This window comes from Epinephelus fuscoguttatus, linkage group LG15 (genome assembly GCF_011397635.1).
Source record: "Epinephelus fuscoguttatus linkage group LG15, E.fuscoguttatus.final_Chr_v1".
Classification (NCBI taxonomy): domain Eukaryota; kingdom Metazoa; phylum Chordata; class Actinopteri; order Perciformes; family Serranidae; genus Epinephelus; species Epinephelus fuscoguttatus.
The window spans coordinates 20,219,870-20,241,030 of record NC_064766.1 but is presented as its reverse complement, the minus strand read 5'-3'; the positions used below and the strand labels follow the sequence as shown (position 1 = coordinate 20,241,030).

Here is a 21,161-nt window from a genome sequence, read left to right as displayed (position 1 = left end):
CGGCCGCCTGGCCGGCATGGGACAGTGACACACACATGCATGCACATACATGCACACCCACACCCACACCCATTCGCACTCTCTTAGTCTGTCAGTTCATTCAGGGATGTAGTGGAGGTTAAACCTGAAGTGGTCTCATGCCAACATGACATTTATAATATGTCTGTTCTGTTTCATCTTTGTAAATATATCCAGGGGAATGAGTTTGACTTGGTGTATGAAACAGATGAGAATTGAATCTTTAAAGTGGGAAAAAATGCTGAAATATATTTTTGATGATTTTTTTGATTAGATATTTTTTGTGATGAAAATAGTTTGCCAGCTTTAAACAGTCCACTGCATCACTTTGTGTTTATCCCTCTCTCTCTCTCTCTCTCTCTCTCTCTCTGTCACACACACGCATACCCACACATGCACGCACACACTCGTCTCATCACACTCTCATTGATAGAGCAGGTCACAGTGAGGAGATCAGAAATGCACATTAAGTATTTTTCGGCAGTTTCTCACACACACACACACACACACACACACACACACACACACACACACACACACACACACACACACGCTTTACATCCATCTAACCTCAGTCACTAGAACAGTTTAAGATCCTTCATTATAGTGATTCAGACTAAACAAGGAAACAAAGCATTAAACAAACAACAAATAATCTGTCCTGTAGTAACAATTACAAAACACCATGTTTAGAAGTCTTTACATGTCATAAATACAGCTATGTTTTCTGATTATGGTCGGTATAAATTCGTGTTAAATATTCATACAGTAGGCTATCACAGTAGCAAGTGAAAGGTAGAGCAAACTACAAGACTGTACATGTGTTGGTCCCTTGGTACAGAAAATAGATTCTGCTTCACCAAGTATCAGGCAGGCTATTCTGAGCACACAATGAGTGTTGTATTTGTTCTATTTATAAATCTAATTTTCTTATATGATTGTTACACTTTAAATGTACAGTTTTGAGCCACTTGAATTTTTCTGACTTCCAAGCTGGTGGAATAAAACATATCGAACAGACACACACACAGGGACCGAGTAAAACCAGAGAGGAGAGACAAAATGACAAAAAGAAAAATGTCATCACGCGTTGAGGACGTACTTTTGGACAATCCAGCGAACAGTACAGTAAAACAAAAGAAGCTATACAGCTATAAAATAGATTTCTGTAAATGAAAAAAGAGCAAAATATACCACTATAAATACTTATGCAACATCAAACCGCTGACTTTACAGACAGACTTTCTAACAGAGTCTAAAGTCTTGCGACTCTTTAGTGTGAAGATTTGTAGGAAGATATGGACTGCTTTGTTTGACTGTGCCTGGAGCAGCACAGATTCAAATGACATCACAAAATTAGTTTTTCCTACAGATGAAAGGTGTCATATGGAAATTACATATATATAGGCACACATTCAGCCAGCTGGCTTGCTAACCACCGACTGTATATTTTAGGTAGAAAGTAGCATGTGGTTACATCGCGTGATAAAACTGCGCGATACTAAAGTTCCTGTTATAATATAAAAATGAGGAGTGTGCATTGAAACAAAGAGACTAAAAATAATTCCTACAGCTTTATATAAATGTCTATGTTAAATTATTTACCATTTTTTGAACGCTATATACTCTACGTCTCAGTATATGTACCAGTATGTACAGTATACTTTAAAATAACATGCCAAGAAGTTGATCTTGGCACAGTAGATTTTGGGATACCAAAATAACTAAAAACAAAGCAAAAATAAAAGTGCACAATTTTTAGGGAAAAGCATCTCCATCATTATGCAAATACTGCCAAAAAGCTTCTTTTCTTCCAATTACACATATTAAGTATATAGTAAAAGCTGAACCAGCATTGCAGAGGTCCAGTATGTTACATATGCACAGTAAGCAATATTTGCATCTCCTATACACAACATTACAAGCCTTTAAAAACCTGGCAAACGACCAAGAAGCAGATACAGTTTGGACTCAGCCTCAGGATGCGTCACAGAAGCATGATGGATTCAACTGGCTAATAGGTGCACGAGCACACTGTAAACACGTCGATTTAAAAACATTACATCAACAACCTCGGAAGGCGAAGCTGCTGAAACACAACTGAAATAAAATACAGATAGAAGGTTTTTCTCTAACTCGGCGACAATGTTGACTTTTTGCTACAGCTTAAATACACAGAAGAAGGCATCGAGAAGAAGTCTTTTGACAAAGAAATGACGTACAGTGTGAGGATATTAGACACATCTAGTGCATGATTCGTAATATAGGACACAACAAATGCAAAAGAATGTTACAAAAAGAAAAAACTGATTTTATATATATGTTACAAAAACTTGGGTGTGTGATATGTTTGAAATGCAAAAGTTGCATTCTAATTTTTGGACATCACAACAATACATTATATCCCCCTCAAAAAAAGAAAAAGAGAAGGTGGGTTGTGGGATCATAGGATTTCTACTCCTCCTCATATCTATACATATACAAACTTTCAGTATATACAGTTAAGAGGACAGGAACACGCAAAAAAAAAATCAATATAAACCTGGCTGCAAGGAACACACGCATTAGAATTGCACAATGTCTGAGGAAAGCACTAAAAGAGTAAACATGTTATGGGAGAAAATCAGCCATAACTTCATCAGGAGCTGCTAAAGCACAAAGAAAAGTTCAGTTTAAGGAGTACTTTCTAGTAAAACAGTAGAGCTATATACCTGTGAGTTTAACCCCAGCTGGAGAAGTCCCTTCTATCCTGCATTTCCCACAAATCTGCACATATGTATTCTTCTGTAAGTACCAAAATAAATTATTGTGATGCAAACCCCTTTCTCTACTTTAATGTTCTTTTAGCAGACGATACTTGTGACCTCAAAATCTAAGACAGATGAGCAAACATACCACAGCAGTGAAACATGTGACTTATACAATGGCTACATGTCTGTGGCTGACACACAACTCAGAGCGACGTAAAAAGATTGGCAAAATAACAAAAAAGAAAAGCAACATTTTCAGTGTCAGTCTTTCAAAGGCTCCTCTTCATCCCCGCCATCGCTGCCAGCATCATAAGGTTGTGTATTGTCTTCATCAGTAAGCAGGAAGGGAGGAATAATGCACACGAGTGGAGCCACAAGCTCTGGGAGTATAAACATGGTCAAAGTAAAAACAGTTGAGACAAGGTAGTGAAGATGTCAGTTTCTTGGTGTCCTGTAGAGGGCGACACAGTCCAACTAATGGCTTTCCCCTCTGGTGTGCGTTTGTGTCTTCTTTTACAGGTAAAAGCAGGTTCAGGTCGACAGCAGAGATGCAGCGGTGTGACCGTGATTCTCCACAGCTCGCTTATTCCATCGCCACCTCTGCTTCAGGAACACAAATGAGTCATATTAATAATTTATATCAACAAACTCATCATCTGTTATGGGAAATCTCCCTGGAGGACGACTAATGCCCACCATACATTAGAGGACCATGAAAAGACTTTGAAATACCTTTAGAGGACTAATGTCTGACACCCTCTCACATCTTAAGACGTGAGTTTTTAGTCTCACACTACAAGATTTTGCAAAGACTGGTGGTCTTGCAGTGTCACTGTTTTCAAGACTACAACTATATTCCCTTTTAAATTGGTGGGAAATATTATTCCATATGACATATTAACAATTCCTTATGTGTCTGAAAAAACACATAACTCAAGAAACACAAAGTATAGAAGAAGCAGTCAACAGTGTTCTTGTCAATAAACTGTATTTGTGTACAAACTTTACATTTTGGAATTGGTTGCCTCAGCTCGCCAGCACTATTTTAGTGGAAGGAGACTGTGAGGATGAGAGGTGAACTGTTTAAAAAAATTGAGATGTCTCGCTGGTTACTGGATCAGGTACACGCTGAATTAAATACAGACTCTTGTTCGCTCCACATCTTCATCAGTTTCTCCTCCCTATCCACAGTACAAGAGAACCGAGACTTGTTCATGTTCTTGCGCCTCCCCAGAGTCCCCTCCATGTTATCTGTCTACCTGGTTTGCTGCTTCCTGTTTTGTGCTGTAGAGGGCGAAGGTATTGGTTGCTAACATCTTTCACATCACTGAACTTTAACCAAGATTTAAAACTTACAATATATTTACCATGTTTGATTGTGTTAGAACATCAAGATGAGAAAAAGACCGACTTAAACAGCTCGGACTGAGTTTTATATCCACCATACAACTGAGGTAAAATGCTCATGATTTTATTCCCACATTGGAAATTTGTCTGCGACAGAGAAATCACTTGAAAGGTCATTTGTTGTAAGACCAGCTTTACTTTTATGGATTAAAATTTCTTTTTAATCTTCTGATCAAGTAACAAACAGTATGGTCTGATGTTTTACACGACTAATAAGCTGCCTACAGTTTATTCAAAATGTTGTGTAATCACAAAACTGTCTTTAAATCAACATTTACAAACTGCAACAGCTAAAAATCTCCATACAAGTACAGATACAGTATTCTTCCTATAGCAGAGTAGTATTTCCGTGCAGATGCTGTCCCTCCATGTCCTAAAGATTAAGGTTTAAATTTTAATCCAAAAGGTGAGTTTGTTAGGTGCATACAAGTGTTTCTATTCTGTATACCTCGATTTTTACAATGAGGGTAGGCTGAATGACAGAAACTCCTCTCTGTATAACACAGAGATACAATTCAAAAACAACACAAACAACATCCTGAACGTTATAACCTTTGTGATGGTAGGAGTTATGGTAGGACTATCATATTATGCTGCTTTAGTTGTACCTGCATGAACTTAACAAACACAGATACTGAGAAACAGATTATTTTTGTGTCAATATCCGTGGGCTGCAGGAATAAACTCACCGTCATCTCCTTTGTTTTTGTTTTCTTCACCCTCTGGAGATTCAGTCCCTTCAGACAGCTCTCCTGAAAGGTCAGAAGAGTCGTGTTAGTCGTCGTCACACTCAAACATGCACTCTATCCAAACGAGAAAATAAAATCCTCAAAGCATCCTCCCTCCTTTATGAAGTCTGTAAAAACATGTTCACCCTCAGTGACCCAACGGTGAGTCATTACAAACTCGTGCTGAGCAGCCACAGATCAAACCTGCAGAACTTCTCAACGATACAAAACATGTTGGCTGAAACTGGGGAAAATGTTTGTTAAATGAGACATAAATCTAGAATCACAACCTCACCTTTGTATGCACCTGCCAAACAGTCAAGTTGCAGTTTACATCCATGTATGTCCAGACTCATATGTAGCTGTGACAGCTGACAAAACTTCAAATATGGATGTTGCTACAAAGAAGCTACAAATTCTAAAACATGGATGCACAAAAGATCTTTACAATCAGCATAGCTTTGATGTGGGCAGCCAAAATTAGAGTCACCAATTCAGCATCTGATCAAATGTCATCCCCCCCATTCTTAAGTTATGGTGATGAATAATGGCCAGAAAAAGTGTTTTTGCAGAATTTTGACCTTTGACCTTTTGGGTATAAAATGTCATCACTTCATCATTTTACCCTGTTAGACATTTGTGTGAAATTTTGTCTTAACTCGCGTATGAATTCTTGCGGTATGGCCATTTTGTGATGGGATGGACAGACTAACAACGCAAAAACATAATGCTGACACAGAGGCATAAAACATGGAAGTCCTGGGTGTGAAATATTTCCCCTCAGTGTAAACATCACACGGCTTCAACAAAGAACTGGAACAAGCTGATAGAGGAAAAAATGATAGCTCAGAAATGGCAGAATAAGATGATTCATTTTTTCAACTTTAAAGCTACTTAGGGGAAAAAAATAGGAGGAAACGTTATAAAACGTTAAAAAAATAAAACCTTTATAAATGCCATATATTTGAAAAGATTTTTTCCTCATCAGTATATAATTCAGCTACAGTCTGCGGTATTAGTGATTCACCCACGTCCTTGTTGATCTTATTCCTGCATTGATTCAAAACAATAGGAAAATACTTTTCATTCACAATATAATTACTTGGATAAAGTCCTTTTCTAGATAAGGCCAAACACATGTTGTGTAATGTGAACACACATATCTCCTACAAACACTGCACAAATATACAAGGTCACAGTCTTTGTCTGAACTGCATTTGCATACAGAGAAAAAGATTCCCATTGTAACCTTACGGGCTTTTGTATTAATGTGCTTGTTGTGGCATCAGCTTAAATAAAAGTGAATGGATACTAAAGGTGTGGTGATTATACAAATCCAAACTGCCTCACTGATAACATCATGGAAAAGGGCAGAGACAGGATTACAGAACTTTCACTGCAGCTTCAGTGGTCACTGTATGCATGTTAATGTGCTGTAGCCGTATGTCACATCATGCTTTGGGATTTCACAGCTAAAGGACGTACCGTTCTGCAGTGGAGGATTCTTGTGTGTGTCGCTCTCAGGCTGTGCTTCCTGCTCTGCTTCCTCCGTGTTACCATCTGGCGGTCGGGTGGCCTCCGCTGACTCGGGCTCCTCCTCCTCTGTTTGGTCCTCCTTTGGTTCAGGCTGTTCTGGTTCTGCGTTGACCTCCTGGGGCTCCATAGCTTCTTCCTGCTGGGCTTTCTCCTCCGCTTCTCTTTTAGCTCTCTCCTCCGCCTCTGAGGTCACATGGAGGTTGGAGGCAGGTTAGCACATGTGAGAGGGTGAGTGTCAGTGTGCATTAATTCATCGTTAAATAATTCTCACTTAAAGGTTGAGTGGGTTCACTGGACCGTCTGTTCTGTACTGATCTAAGAACTCTTTGTGAGTCTTAACTTTAACTTCACTGTGTTTTGACCACTTGGTGGCAGCAGAAACAAGCTGTAAACACATTTATCACTTAAAGTTGACAACATGAATTTGTTAGCAAATAGCTGCTTATTTGCAGATTCAGCAGTTACAAAAAAAGGTTAGCATTAATTCAAAGTCGTGTTTCCTGCCACCTGAAAAATGTCCTATATAAAAGTCCTGCATTAGCTCTCTCTTAACTCTGTTTCCTTTTAGTTTATACCAGCTCCTGAGGGAAATATCTGAGTCTTTAGGTGCTCAATGCTCCACTGTGTTGACCAGCTAGTTGCTAACTGTGTCTGTGTATTGTTTGGTGCTTAGCAGATAGTGTACAGTGGGGTTTTAGAGCTTTTCTTTGCAGAAAATGAAGTTGGTAGGAGCAATGAGAGTGAACTCAATAGTAAAGTTGTGGGCTTTAACGTACCTTTAGTAGCCTGAGCTTTCCACCTCTCTCTGTTCTGATAAACCTCTTCGTTCCACAACGCCTTGAAGTTCTTCAGGTCCACCGTCAGCAGAGAGCTGTGTCCCGACGTGCTGCTGTCGGAGCTCTTCACACTTTGCCTCTTGGTCTCCTCTGAGCTAATACTGTTCAGACTGGACAGAAAATGAGAAAAGAGAAGAGAGTTAAATAGTTGCACAAAACTAGGGATGCATTCAGAAATACTCACCCCGAGTGCCAGGGCGCACCTTGGCACAAACTGAACCGGTGGTAAATTCGGAGCGCTGTTGTAACATACCGTTCGGTCATTCAGAACACCATGTTCTCAGAGCAGCAGAGCGTACTCTGGGCGCTCTGTCTGCGGTGACGGAGCAGCAGAACAGCAAGATGACTGAGATGAATGTAATCGTTGATTAATACATGTAGAAATAAAACGTTCTGTTCCTTCCAACAACAGCACTCCCATAGTAGTGCTGAGCATCAGATTGGTTTTACGAACGTACCCTACCTGTGCTGCAATGACAGTAGCTCTGTGCAGCTGTTCTTTGAGCTACATGCTAACGTGGTAACAAAGACAATGCTAACATTCTCATGTTTATCACGTATAATGTTTACTGTGTTCACTAAATTAGACAGCATCTCAACATGTTAAAAGTAGCTGATTAGCACTAAAACACTGAGTACTGAGGATGATGGGAATTTGGTTAGGTCAGGTATTTTTACCTGATAATGTGCAATGCTGTTTGCCGGAGTGCCCCTTTTAGGGATTAGTTATTTCAATTCATCATGTGGGTTACATGCATGAATGGCTGTTGAGACATTTCAGTCCAACGGAGGACCAATAAACCAGCATTACTATCCTTAGTTAAAGAAAACAGAGGCGTGTTGAAAAGCAGGTAGATAGTCAGAAGCAGACAGAGAGCACAGGCATAGTTACAGATGATTGAAAGCAGCTATAAATGCTCTGGAAGAAACAGTCCAAGGAAACCCATAAGCACCCAGGTGTGTACGAAGACAAGGAGACTGCACAAGTGGCAACGCTATCTGAGGTTTCCACTCGGTTAACTTTGACTGGAGGCCCACTGAGTGATGCTAATGACTGCTGTTGAGGAGAGAGGGGAGGCTGATATTGATGTGCAGGTGCAACGGAAGACGCAGAGCCAAACTCCCAAAGTACTGCTGTATTTTCTAATAAGCTCACTTTAAAAGACACAAATACCAGACTCAGTTTTTTAAATGATCTTTTTCTGGATAGTTTAATCATTATTTACGCAGGAGCAAGTGGATTGTACTTTCTTATCTGGGTGGTTTCAAAGCCTTGCACATACCTGATTTAGTACGTGGCTGGAGGAAAAGTACTGAGCCGGTTAATTAAGGGAGTGGAGGCAAAATCACTTTGTTTTGTATCTTGAGAGGCTATTGTGTATGCCAGTGCAACACTGAAGCCCACTCTTGATCGGGGATGATGACTTTAGCATCTCTAAAATATCAATTTCAAGGTGTGTGGCTCTGCCCAATGAAAGGTGGAGACATTTCCACACACAGAAATGGATTACTCATGGGAGACTCATCTGCTGCTCCCAATACTTCCATTAGATATGCTGCTGTTATTGCAGAGGAGCTGCCGAGGCTTAATCACGTCATTGAGCGAGCAGTTACCCAGACAGGTATGAGACGTGAGGGATAGAAAACAGTAGCTTTTCCATCCTTGATTAACCAGGCTGGTTGATTAAAAAGTACTCAGATTTACATACAGTCACCCACTTCCATCTGCTCAGTCCTCCTACTGAAGAGCAGAGAACAATCCAAACTTTGTTTGTTTTCAAATGTTCTCTGAACGAGAAAAAGTGCTGCGGCTCACCTTGAGCGTCTAAAGCCGGCGAAACCTGAATGGGAGGCTTCATCTATGAGCGGTTTGACGATTCGTTCCATCATGTCTGTCAGCACAGTGAAGGTGGGCACCACGATGAAGTCGATGAACCCTGGTGACAAAGAAATTAGCAAATATCAGTGTCAGTTTATACATATTCACATTCAACAGGATGAAAAAAGCCACACAAAAAATCACTGTAACACAAATTTCTGAAATTAAGGATGTTTTAAATTAATTACCAAGTCTGTGAAACAAAGTGTTAGAGGGGTCATTAGACTGCACAGCTGCCAAGATGCAGATGAGAAGCTCTGCACTGATAAAATCATCGATATGCTCATCTCAGTCGCCTTCAATTATTCCTCTTTGCTCACAGCTATGAAGGATAGTATACATTTTTTTGAAAAAGTCTGTTTTTCAGGAGAATATTTTAATTTACATGTTTTGATAAAACAAGATATAAAAAATACACACAGACATAGCTCCAGACAAATAAATACTACATAAAATAAGAAGAGGCAGTGTAAACAATCATGGCTTATCCAGACAACTGATGGTGTATTATCATTCATTCATGATATTCATCATATCTTTTGTGTGTGTGAGTTTGTATCTTTTCAAGTGGCATGCAGCTATTAATTTCCAAAAAACATCTAGTTATGAGGAGATAGGAATCAGACTATCATATCATTGCTTTACACTTTCTGGCAGTGCATACATTTATCTCTGAAATCCTGTTTTGAAAGTTCCTTCATTGTACAGTGTGTAATTTTCTGCTGCAAGGGGCCTCACAATCCATCACTGCAGTGAGTTTCTTCAAGTTAGGATTCCTCCAGTGTTCATTGCTCAGGAGGTTTCATCGGGAGCTGAATTATTCGGAAAGGTCTCTTCCCCTCCGAAACAAATGAACCAGGTGATTAAAACTGTTAAAAACTGTAAAAATATCAGTGTTTCTTTGACACTAGAGCCGAGCTGCTGCTAACGTTTGCTCAGCTTGTTTCTCCGATGATTAAAATCCTTCATCTGATTAAAAAAATATAGTTAAAAACAACCTCAAAAGTGTAAGAATGTAGCTTAAGTGGATGAAAAGTCAGTTTATGACAGCTTCTGGCAGAACACAACAGTCAGTCGTGACACGTATTGTATCCTTGATTAAAATGACCAGCTTCTCTGGGTTTGAGAATTGTTGGAAACATTTGGGATGATGTCAGCACACAATTCAACAAAACATATAATATTGGTCTAGTTGTTTTTACACATTTTGATGCAGATAAGTTACATAATATATCTTAAAATGTGCACTAATTGTTGGGACATTCCCCGATGGTCATATTTGCAGATCCAATGGGAATTTTAATCTTGTAAGTTCTGTCTTGTTTTTCAGTCAAATGCCTATACGTACAGTACAGGCCAAAAGTTTGGACACACCTTCTCATTCAATGCGTTTTCTTTATTTTCATGACTATTTACATTGTAGATTCTCACTGAAGGCATCAAAACTATGAATGAACACATGTGGAGTTATGTACTTAACAAAAAAGGTGAAATAACTGAAAACATGTTTTATATTCTAGTTTCTTCAAAATAGCCACCCTTTGCTCTGATTACTGCTTTGCACACTCTTGGCATTCTCTCCATGAGCTTCAAGAGGTAGTCACCTGAAATGGTTTTCCAACAGTCTTGAAGGAGTTCCCAGAGGTGTTTAGCACTTGTTGGCCCCTTTGCCTTCACTCTGCGGTCCAGCTCACCCCAAACCATCTGGATTGGGTTCAGGTCCGGTGACTGTGGAGGCCAGGTCATCTGCCGCAGCACTCCATCACTCTCCTTCTTGGTCAAATAGCCCTTACACAGCCTGGAGGTGTGTTTGGGGTCATTGTCCTGTTGAAAAATAAATGATCGTTCAACTAAACGCAAACCGGATGGGATGGCATGTCGCTGCAGGATGCTGTGGTAGCCATGCTGGTTCAGTGTGCCTTCAATTTTGAATAAATCCCCAACAGTGTCACCAGCAAAACACCCCCACACCATCACACCTCCTCCTCCATGCTTCACAGTGGGAACCAGGCATGTGGAATCCATCCGTTCACCTTTTCTGCGTCTCACAAAGACACGGCGGTTGGAACCAAAGATCTCAAATTTGGACTCATCAGACCAAAGCACAGATTTCCACTGGTCTAATGTCCATTCCTTGTGTTTCTTGGCCCAAACAAATCTCTTCTGCTTGTTGCCTCTCCTTAGCAGTGGTTTCCTAGCAGCTATTTGACCATGAAGGCCTGATTCACGCAGTCTCCTCTTAACAGTTGTTCTAGAGATGGGTCTGCTGCTAGAACTCTGTGTGGCATTCATCTGGTCTCTGATCTGAGCTGCTGTTAACTTGCGATTTCTGAGGCTGGTGACTCGGATGAACTTATCCTCAGAAGCAGAGGTGACTCTTGGTCTTCCTTTCCTGGGTCGGTCCTCATGTGTGCCAGTTTCGTTGTAGCGCTTGATGGTTTTTATGCGACTCCACTTGGGGACACATTTAAAGTTTTTGCAATTTTCCTGGACTGACTGACCTTCATTTCTTAAAGTAATGATGGCCACTCGTTTTTCTTTAGTTAGCTGATTGGTTCTTGCCATAATATGAATTTTAACAGTTGTCCAATAGGGCTGTCGGCTGTGTATTAACCTGACTTCTGCACAACACAACTGATGGTCCCAACCCCATTGATAAAGCAAGAAATTCCACTAATTAACCCTGATAAGGCACACCTGTGAAGTGGAAACCATGTCAGATGACTACCTCTTGAAGCTCATGGAGAGAATGCCAAGAGTGTGCAAAGCAGTAATCAGAGCAAAGGGTGGCTATTTTGAAGAAACTAGAATATAAAACATGTTTTCAGTTATTTCACCTTTTTTTGTTAAGTACATAACTCCACATGTGTTCATTCATAGTTTTGATGCCTTCAGTGAGAATCTACAATGTAAATAGTCATGAAAATAAAGAAAACGCATTGAATGAGAAGGTGTGTCCAAACTTTTGGCCTGTACTGTACATGGAAAGTGTTACTGGTTGTTGTAATTATTCCTCCTGCCCCCTTCACACTGGCTGCAAACAAATTCCTCCCTAATGCTGTTTTAATGGAAGTTGCGCAGTCTAAATGTGGTCATCAGAGTGTTTAAGTAGGATAACACCTATCCTCTAAGATTCACGAGTGATGACTGAGTGCTCTCCAGACTTGTTGCCCTGGATTTGGTCTTTCAGGGAAACATGCAGGCTGCCTTATCTTCTTAGTGGAAGTTGTTGGGGCTTTAAATAACCTGAGAGGAAAACTGCAGACACTGCTCAAGGCTGGAAAAGTGCTGTCACCTCCTCTGCATGTTTTTCAGGTAAGGTAAAAAACAAACTTTTACTCTTTCCTATTAGCTACATTCTACAACTCTCATAAAAAGACTCAATCAGTAAAAGATAAGGTGGTAAAGGACAGAGCAGAAAACATTATTTATCAATATGTTACGTCTCTATCAAGCAATATGTTATTCTGTCATTATCACAGGAAACACAATAACCAAATTCATCACACTTTGTCATTTGACAGATTGATATACATGTATATAAACACACAAAATATTATGCAATTAGGTGGTAATAACACACATTTACAAATGGAGATGTAATTTTTCTGAAGTAAGCTCAAGCTGGAGCAGCACTACACCCATACAGACACACACCACTGTACATGTGGTGCATGTGAAGATGGAGAAGCCACTCACCGATCTGGGACTGTGCCACCATTGTGGACTTTCGGTCGCAGAGCGGAGAGAACGGCAGGCCGAGCTCGGATTCTTTGTCCCCCTGGAAACACAGCAGCTTCCTCAGTCAAAGTCATTCTCAGTATTTGGTTTCTATAAAAATGTCCCCCACCCTCCAGACATACTCACACAAACACACGCGTACACGCTGCCGCCGTACACCATATGCTCACACTTCTATCAACACGCTTTGGATTTGTCTGGCCCCCACCCTTAAGTGCTTTTGGGCCAGAAATGTGTTTCATTTTCTCGTCTGATGTGACACAAACAGATGAGATGTAGAGTCGGGAGGCAATGTTCTCTGGAGAAGCTATTTATCGGCGATTCATATCCCGAGAGATAAAAGCCCCGTGAAAGCGGCCGAAATAACAATAGCACTGATAATGAGAACAATGCGGATTAATAATGGAAGAGATGAAAGCAATGTGGCACCAGTTAAATGCCTGTGCTTCTTGTTGACATTAACAAATCCACAATTTATTATTTAAAGCCAAATGCATTGTTGTATCACAGAGGTAATGTTCTACATTTTAATCTGCCAAGGTGCTTTGTCATGGCATCATTCTTTAAAATGACAAGGAGCAGAGTGTCTGCAATTAACCTTATGAATATGACTGTATATCTCACTAATGCAAGGAGCTTTGGGGGGTAGAGCTGAGCCAAAGCACAATATTAAAACATTAGAAAAATAAATAACTTCTTTTGCAACCTGTACAATCAGCGCCACAGGAGCCACTAAAAGCAATTCACATGTAATATTATAAGATAGATACATAAACTGTACCTCAAATCTAATGTTTTCTTTTTTCATCTTTTGGCAGTCCACATTAATCCTACAGAAATAGTTCCCTCCAGACTCCACGGATGGCCCAATAGAGCATATACTTTCACATAGCAAGAAAAGTACAGGCGTAAATTAAAAGTCAAGAATAAACTTTCCTTCTCAACTTTTGAGCCAAGATGGTTGAAAAGTCTTTAAAGTGATCAGATAAGGAAATTTGAGCATCTAAAAATCCTCCACTTCTGATGAAGATCATTTATCACGATGCAAATGGATTGTTTTGTCAACAACATTAATAATGTCTGCATATCATGTAGATTTTCCAGCTCAAGGGCCCCAGAGGTTTGCATGCTTGCTTAATGGCATCGTTTAGTGGGACACTCAAGTGGAGTGGCGCCATCATTAACCTTTTGCTTCACCTGTACTCTTCCTGCCACACAAGTCTCATGTTATTGTCTGAAACTGTTCTTCAGAGGTGATGTTCAACATTACATGCATCTGAACCTCACATCTACAAACAACTGGAGCAGGTATGCCCACTCACCTGTCTGAAGAACTCCTCCAGTAGGGAGGTGGTCCAGCGGTGGTGTAGGTCCCAACTTTTGGCCGGGTGGCTGATATCTGCTGTGTGTAGCAGCAGGGACAGGGCTTTGGGCTTGTCAATGCTGCAAAAGAGAGCATATTTGAAACATTAAAATCTGCATTACACTCCTGAATGTGACACACCTAAATTGGTACAGGTGAAGCCGAATGGTTTTCAAGGTACTGTAATGAGCTAAAATGAGATCACCTGTGTAATCAAGGTTTGATGACGAGGGATTTAGATTAAATACGCCTGTGTCTTTTAGGTTGAACTCCTGCTTAATCAACGTCCCAAAAACTACCAGTGTTGAGCACGTTCACACATCACAAGAGCTCACACACATTAAAATTAACTGGTTAACATCCATAGTTCACTTGTGATCATCATTCACTCACAGATATTTCCCAAGACTGGTTGGATGCTTCAACTTGATGTGTTGTTTCAAATTTGTTGCAGATGTGGCTGATGTTAGGACTTGTTTTTTAAAACCCATCGGTCTCATTTTGATATAAATGTGAGATTCTTTCCATTGGAATCTATGTTTTACTGATAAAAGTCTGTCAAATATCCATATGAGCAGTGCTGGTAGATGTCTTTTTTTTTTAAAAAATGGTGAGCAAAAAGAATGAACTCGCTCTTTCAGACAGTTCATGCACAACACTGAAACCTACATGTTGAAGGCAAACAGACATTCCAGACAAATCTGCAACAAGGTTATTGAAAAATACCAACCAGGGGAAGGATACATGAGGCTTTCCAATGCACTGAGTGTCCCTGAAGTCAGAAGGGTCAATCATATAGTAAAAAAGAAAAATAGGAAAAAATGTGGCACAGCTGCAAATGTTTCAACAGCAATCTGTCCACAGATTGCTGCACTTTGTGCAAGAACAGCACAGTGAAATGTGCTGAAGAAAAGACAGAAAGAAGGAAGGAGAGAAGGAAAACATTTATTATAGACAGTGTGCTGTATATGCTCAGTATGATATCAACACTGCCTAGTTTTACAAAGTAAAAATGCTTCCACTTTGGGGATTTAAACGTGTCTTGGATAAAATTGTCCACTAATGGCTGCACAGTTATGTTTTCAGACTTTAGATTAGTTTTAAGGATTCCCACTTAGTTTGTCTCTCTGACTGAATTTTGGATTCCTTTTTTTGCAGCACAAAAACTTTAGAATTTTGTTTCTTATCACTTACAGTGGGGTTGCTTTAGAGAGACGTCACTTCAAAGCCAGTGCTATGTCAATGTACACTGCTATTGTTTTAAGACAGATTTGGCTGACACAGGGAGCATGCACAAACACTTTGAACTGGATGAAGTTACTAAGACATCACAAGAAAAGGGTAGAATAGGAGCTGCAGGTGAAACCACTGCAGGATATCACATCTAGTACAAACACGATGTAGTGCAGAGCAGCAGACGGAGTATAAACTCACCATTGCTGCAGGCTGCCAAATTACAAAAGATTTATAGATGTCAGATGTGCAGTATGTAAGAACCCTTATAACATATGTCACTGTAATAGCTGACTGCAGAAGACTCAAACAAAAGTATTCCCTCTCAATCATCACTTATGACCCACTAGAAGTGTGACCCAATCGCCAGAAAAAAAATGTTGGCATTGTACATTTTTGAGGATGCATAACATTTGCATGTTGTTATGTAGCAGATACATTGAAGCTTACCATACCAACACTGCTATGGTTGATGTGTGGTTATGTTTAGGCACAAAACTACCTCATTATCGTTAGAAAAAGATCAAGTTTTGGCTCAAAATACGATTCCAGGAGGAAAAGCAACAATGTCTCTGTAATAAACAACCAGTTTTTCATACCTGCAAAGCTGCTGGAAACACAGTGTCTTGCCTAGCTGTCATGCAACCATCATCCCCTCCACCCTCCAGAGACAAAATCAGCACTTTAAAAAAGCTAATATGATACATATGAAACATGCAAATGTAACATACCCTTGGTTTGCAGAAACATACAATGCCAACATTTTCTTTTAGCAACTGGGTTGATAACTGACACTTCCTGTATAGTATACCTTTAAAGAATAAGGCTGGAAATATTTTATATTTTTAATATTGTCAACAAATCCCATGACAATACCAAAACTAACAATGTGTTTATATAGTCTATGTCTTGATACATTTTGACCTCCCTAACCTGTCTTTGGTACATCCCGTATGAGCATGAAGGATAAACACTAACATTACTCAAACAAGAGTAAATAACACAGTTGTTAGGAAACATTTTCAGTGGTGGATTAGTACACATTTGGTAGTGAGTATTTCTGACAGCAGGACAGTGTATGTGGGATCGACTCAAAATAAACTACAGTGTTTGTGTTCATGGTTATAGAGGAACATGTCAACCAGCACAACAGTGTAGTTCATTGATGTTTTAATAGCTTTTTGGCAACAATGAAGCGGTGGGACACTACTTATTACTGTATTATTAGGATCAGTTCATTGTTGGTCTTTTCATGGAATCTGTTGACAATAAGACATCTTTTAAGTTTTGTGATGGCACTAATCAAATGGAGGCAACATCAAACTGTCAAACTGATGAAATTTATTTACAAAAACCCCCCAAAAAACCCAGATCTATTAGAACCACCAAAAACCAGGGAGACATCTCCATCCAAAAGGAATAAAAAACAAACAAACATAACAATTCCCCTGTCATCATTCTGCCTCCATTAGACAGATCGGTTTTCTACACTGGAACACAGTGTGAAGACGCATCTTCTCACCTCATCAGACATCGGCGGTGTCTGAGATATCACCTGATAACCATATCAAAATATCATGTTCAGTGGACTGGTGCATGAACGAGCAGACGCAGGCCAATATGGAAAATAGGCACACAAATGACAACACACACACATACACACAGTACAAGGTTAAACAGAGGTGAGAGAGACTAGCTCAGATTTCCCCTCATTCCATTTGTGGCAGATTGGGTCTTAAAGTGCACTCAAAGCAGGCCTGGAGCAGACTGGTGTGAATTACTTCACATTAGAGTCTATTCAGCATTACAGCTTCCTGCAGACTGCAATCTCATTTATGTGCAAGTGTGTGTGTGCGCGCATGTGTGTGTGGGTACCCTATACAGTAGCTTGATGATTACATCCCAGTCAGCACTCTTTGAATTTCAAGATATATTCACAAATATAGGAAGTACAATGTTGTTGATTCCTACATACGTTCTCAAGGAGGTGCTTATCTCCACATCACTGCTTTCTGAGCAATTTTCTAATCTTGACGAGTGCCGTGCTTTATCACAGTAAAAAGAATACCCCGAAGGTCAACGAGTTTCTTAAAGCCGTCTCTCGTTGCAGCTACATCAGCAGTGATGACTCATCACGTCATACGATAGTTTGCTTGATAGCTCTCTTGCTTCCTTTCTGTGTCTGCATGTAGAGCAGTCGCGGCTATCAATCACAGTTGAGGGAGCCGTGCTTGAAATGTGTAAAAAAAAAAAAAAAAAAAAGTCTGCAGTCTGGTGACCTTGGGTGCAGAAAAAAAGAAGAAAAAAATCTATTATTTTGACTGAAACATATTTGCTCCCTGTCTTTTACATTTTCAATTTGAACAAGGTCAGCCATTCAGAATTTGGAGGGACCTCAATGACCTGTAGGGACTCCTGAAAAACAAAGCATTTCACTTGGATGGCCGTGGTTTTGCAGGATGTAGCACTGCATGCTTCGGCGAGCTCTGTGACCATCCCAGCCCACACTCTGAGTGCACGTTCATACTTTATAAGATAACCTGCGTGCACCTTTGTAAGAAGAACAAGCAGAAACAACATTGATTTATTTTGGTTTGATGAAAAGTTGGACTGAGTTACAAAGTATGGGATAACTTTATATCTTAAGCTTGGAAAATTAGGCATACTAGACTGAATAAGAAATGAGTATGAAGACATAAAGAATATCAGGCTGTTCTTGAGAACTGTTCGTACGCTTACTCATGAAAAGTAATGCACCACAATTCGTATATAACACATGTAATCATTAGCTAGTCATTTATGGGAATTGGTAAGGCTACAATCACGCGACCAGTGCACTGACAGGAGTAAATAAGGAAGTAGTCCGCATAAGCAGGCAGGTTGGGGTAGTGGACAGGTCACAAAACATAGGACTTTCCCCAGGAGGCCAATGTTCAGAACTGTGTGAAACCAAGTTAACTTTGAGTTATTTTAAGGTACATCGTTGTCCCTGTGTCTCTTTAACTAAACCTAACCTATGTATCTTTACTTGAGTATGTCGGTGAAGATTCTCAGTCATCAAGGTCATGGTAATCTTAAGCACTTTATCGTAGGCAACTGGACTTGCTTGGGTTTCTTGAAGACGTTTCACCTCTAATCCGAGAGACTTTTTCAGTACTAATGGACTGATGTGGAATTGCAGGCTTTCAATTCGTTGAGGTCACATGTGAGCTTTGAGTTTCACAGTCGTTAAGGTCACATGTGTGTCGTTGACCCACTCAGCCATCATGTGTGTCATTAGGGTTAGATGGGTCCAGGTGTGAATGGGTGGTAGGTTGTGTGGGGAGGGATCCCAAGACTACATTGTAGGTGGATGACAAGTGGTGTCATAGGCCACCTCCTCTGTTTAACGATGGACGTTCCAATTTGGCGTACAAGGCTTCTTTCATGCCTCTTTCATACCATCTGTCTTCTTTGGCCAAGATGTGAACATTGCTGTCAAAGAATGTCCCTCATACTTTAAATGTAAATGGGCCTCTGAGTCTTGACCTGAGGAGCTTAAGTATGACTTTATGTCAAGTACATAACCAATTCTTTTGCTATTATTCCAACCACTGTATGTGCATTTCATAAAATATCAACTGTAAAACAGTTGTATGGGGATGAGGATGAGGTTGAGAACATACTATTCATATTTTTGTATAATTTGTAGATATGATCTCACACCTATGTACATGGAAATTGATAGTCAGTCTTGTGAGCCCATTTTGACTGGGCATGATGCCAGATACCAGGTATTTGTTGTTGGACATCATTTAGTTCATCTAAATGTCAAGATATTTTAGCTCTTTTTCACTGTACATATTTTTCAGTATGACATCATGATGGTCAGTTTAAGAATTTATCAGCAGTCAGGTAGAAGTCATTTGAAAATCTGCAGGGAAATCAAGTTACAGTTGCAGCCATGCCAGCAGCACAAGAAGCAAAAGTGTAGTTTGAAGTGCATCCTCATAAATCGATGATCATAAAAAATCATAGATGTTACACGTAGGCGTGAGGCAAAGATTAGTAAATACTAACACTTCTTTTTAGGTTACAGTTTTTCCAACTTGTCCAAAAGGTGCTGAGATGACCATATGTGAGCTGACAAAAACATGCATCAGGCACGCAAGATGTAAGGCACTGCTCATGGGGTGTTTTTGGGACCTGTGGTTCACAGGTCCTATAGACAGTAACAGAGAGGAAAATGTCAGTCAGCTACTTTTTGGCAGTCGTCCTAGCCTGTGTACTTGTACTGGAGGAAATGGATAACACTAGTGTTTTTGAGAAATGCTTATAAACCTATACCACTGTGTAGAGAATGTCTGATTTCATCAGTTAAATGAAATGTATTTGCCAACACTCAGCAACTGCTAGTGACCGCAAGTTGTGAGGATGTATTTACAGCTGCTATTTATGTTTGCATGCACATCCTGCTGAATGCAAACAGCAAAACACAAGTCCTGGAAAAAAAAACAAAACAAACATTTTACATAGTTTGTGGAGGACCAATGTTTTCTAACTGGTCGTCTTAGCTGTTGCAGCCTACAGTGTGCCAGCAAACCTGCCAGCAATATTTCTGCCACCGGCTGTTTTTCACCACAGTGTGCAAATACATTTCACCATGCCAAATCTGGTATGACTGCACTATAACTCTGCTGCAAAAACAGCACAGCACAGAAACACAAACTATCCTGTGTTAGTGCCTGAGAGGGCCTGTAATGGTACTCACTGTATATATAATGCATGACATTTGGTACTATTTGGCCACAAAAGACTCGTTCCATTTCTATTTGTTATTTTGAGTAAACAGCACCTGAGCAACACACAAAATCCCAGTCCATTTGTTATAAACATGAATGTTTGTTGTGTTGTGAATGTCGGAGTTCACCCTCGGGGCAGGGTTAATTGGGTTGTAAACAGCTGGAGGTTGGTACACAGAGGCTGATGGCAGGGTTAATGAGGATGTAAATTGCTGGGATGAGGTAAACAAAAGTGAAGAACAAGTCAACTGACCCCTCAGGTTGCTGTAGGAAGTTCTTCATGGCCTTAACCTGCTGGAAATGGCACGACATATCTGTGGCCAGCACCATCTCCACCACCAGAGCTCGCAGCTCTCTGGATGAAAACAAAGGAGAGGGGAAGAGGAGAGGAAAACATGATCCATGTGCTGTATAATGAACTGTCAAACTCTAAGGTAATAAAAGCCGACTTATTTCGGAAGTCGCTAAAAGTAAATTAAGCCAGCCAACATAGTTTTTGAGAGCTATTTATAATATCTGCTTTGACAAGTCCCAGCTTATGTCGTGAGGAATCGGATTGCAGCTGTCTCCTTTAATGTATTATCACACAAAACACTTCCATTTAGCACAAAGCTGTTGGACCTTGAAGGTAATCCAACTTTTCTGATTTTCACACCACCGAGCACAGTTGTTAATCTTGAAGAATAAGAGATAAGTTCACTTTGGGCTTACAACAGGTGATATGTTGTGGAACTGTTCTGCTTGACGTGCCCGGTTTTTCACCTGCCACGTCTATCTCTCTATCTTTCTGTGGCTACTACATCTCCAAGTTTTATTTCCCTTCGCTGTCACTCAGCTTTTTCATCTCTCCGTCTCCCTTCCTCTTATTGTCTGCCTCAAGTATCCCTCT

The 21,161-nt window shown here is 40.1% G+C and overlaps 1 protein-coding gene across 3 annotated transcripts in view; it reads right to left on the bottom strand.

Moving 5' to 3' along the window:
* Positions 1-527: 527 nt before the first annotated feature.
* pde1cb (phosphodiesterase 1C, calmodulin-dependent b) overlaps positions 528-21,161 on the bottom strand; it is a 126,843-nt gene continuing 106,209 nt past the window's right edge. For all 3 annotated transcript variants that reach the window (XM_049598969.1, XM_049598970.1, XM_049598971.1), the window contains 8 exons: positions 20,526-20,627; positions 14,218-14,338; positions 12,854-12,935; positions 9,092-9,212; positions 7,216-7,385; positions 6,389-6,622; positions 4,865-4,927; positions 528-3,368 (listed from right to left, as the gene is read on the bottom strand). In XM_049598969.1, coding sequence (XP_049454926.1) covers positions 3,352-3,368; positions 4,865-4,927; positions 6,389-6,622; positions 7,216-7,385; positions 9,092-9,212; positions 12,854-12,935; positions 14,218-14,338; positions 20,526-20,627 — 910 coding nt within the window. In that variant the 3' untranslated portion in view covers positions 528-3,351. The remainder of the gene's footprint in view (positions 3,369-4,864; positions 4,928-6,388; positions 6,623-7,215; positions 7,386-9,091; positions 9,213-12,853; positions 12,936-14,217; positions 14,339-20,525; positions 20,628-21,161) is intronic.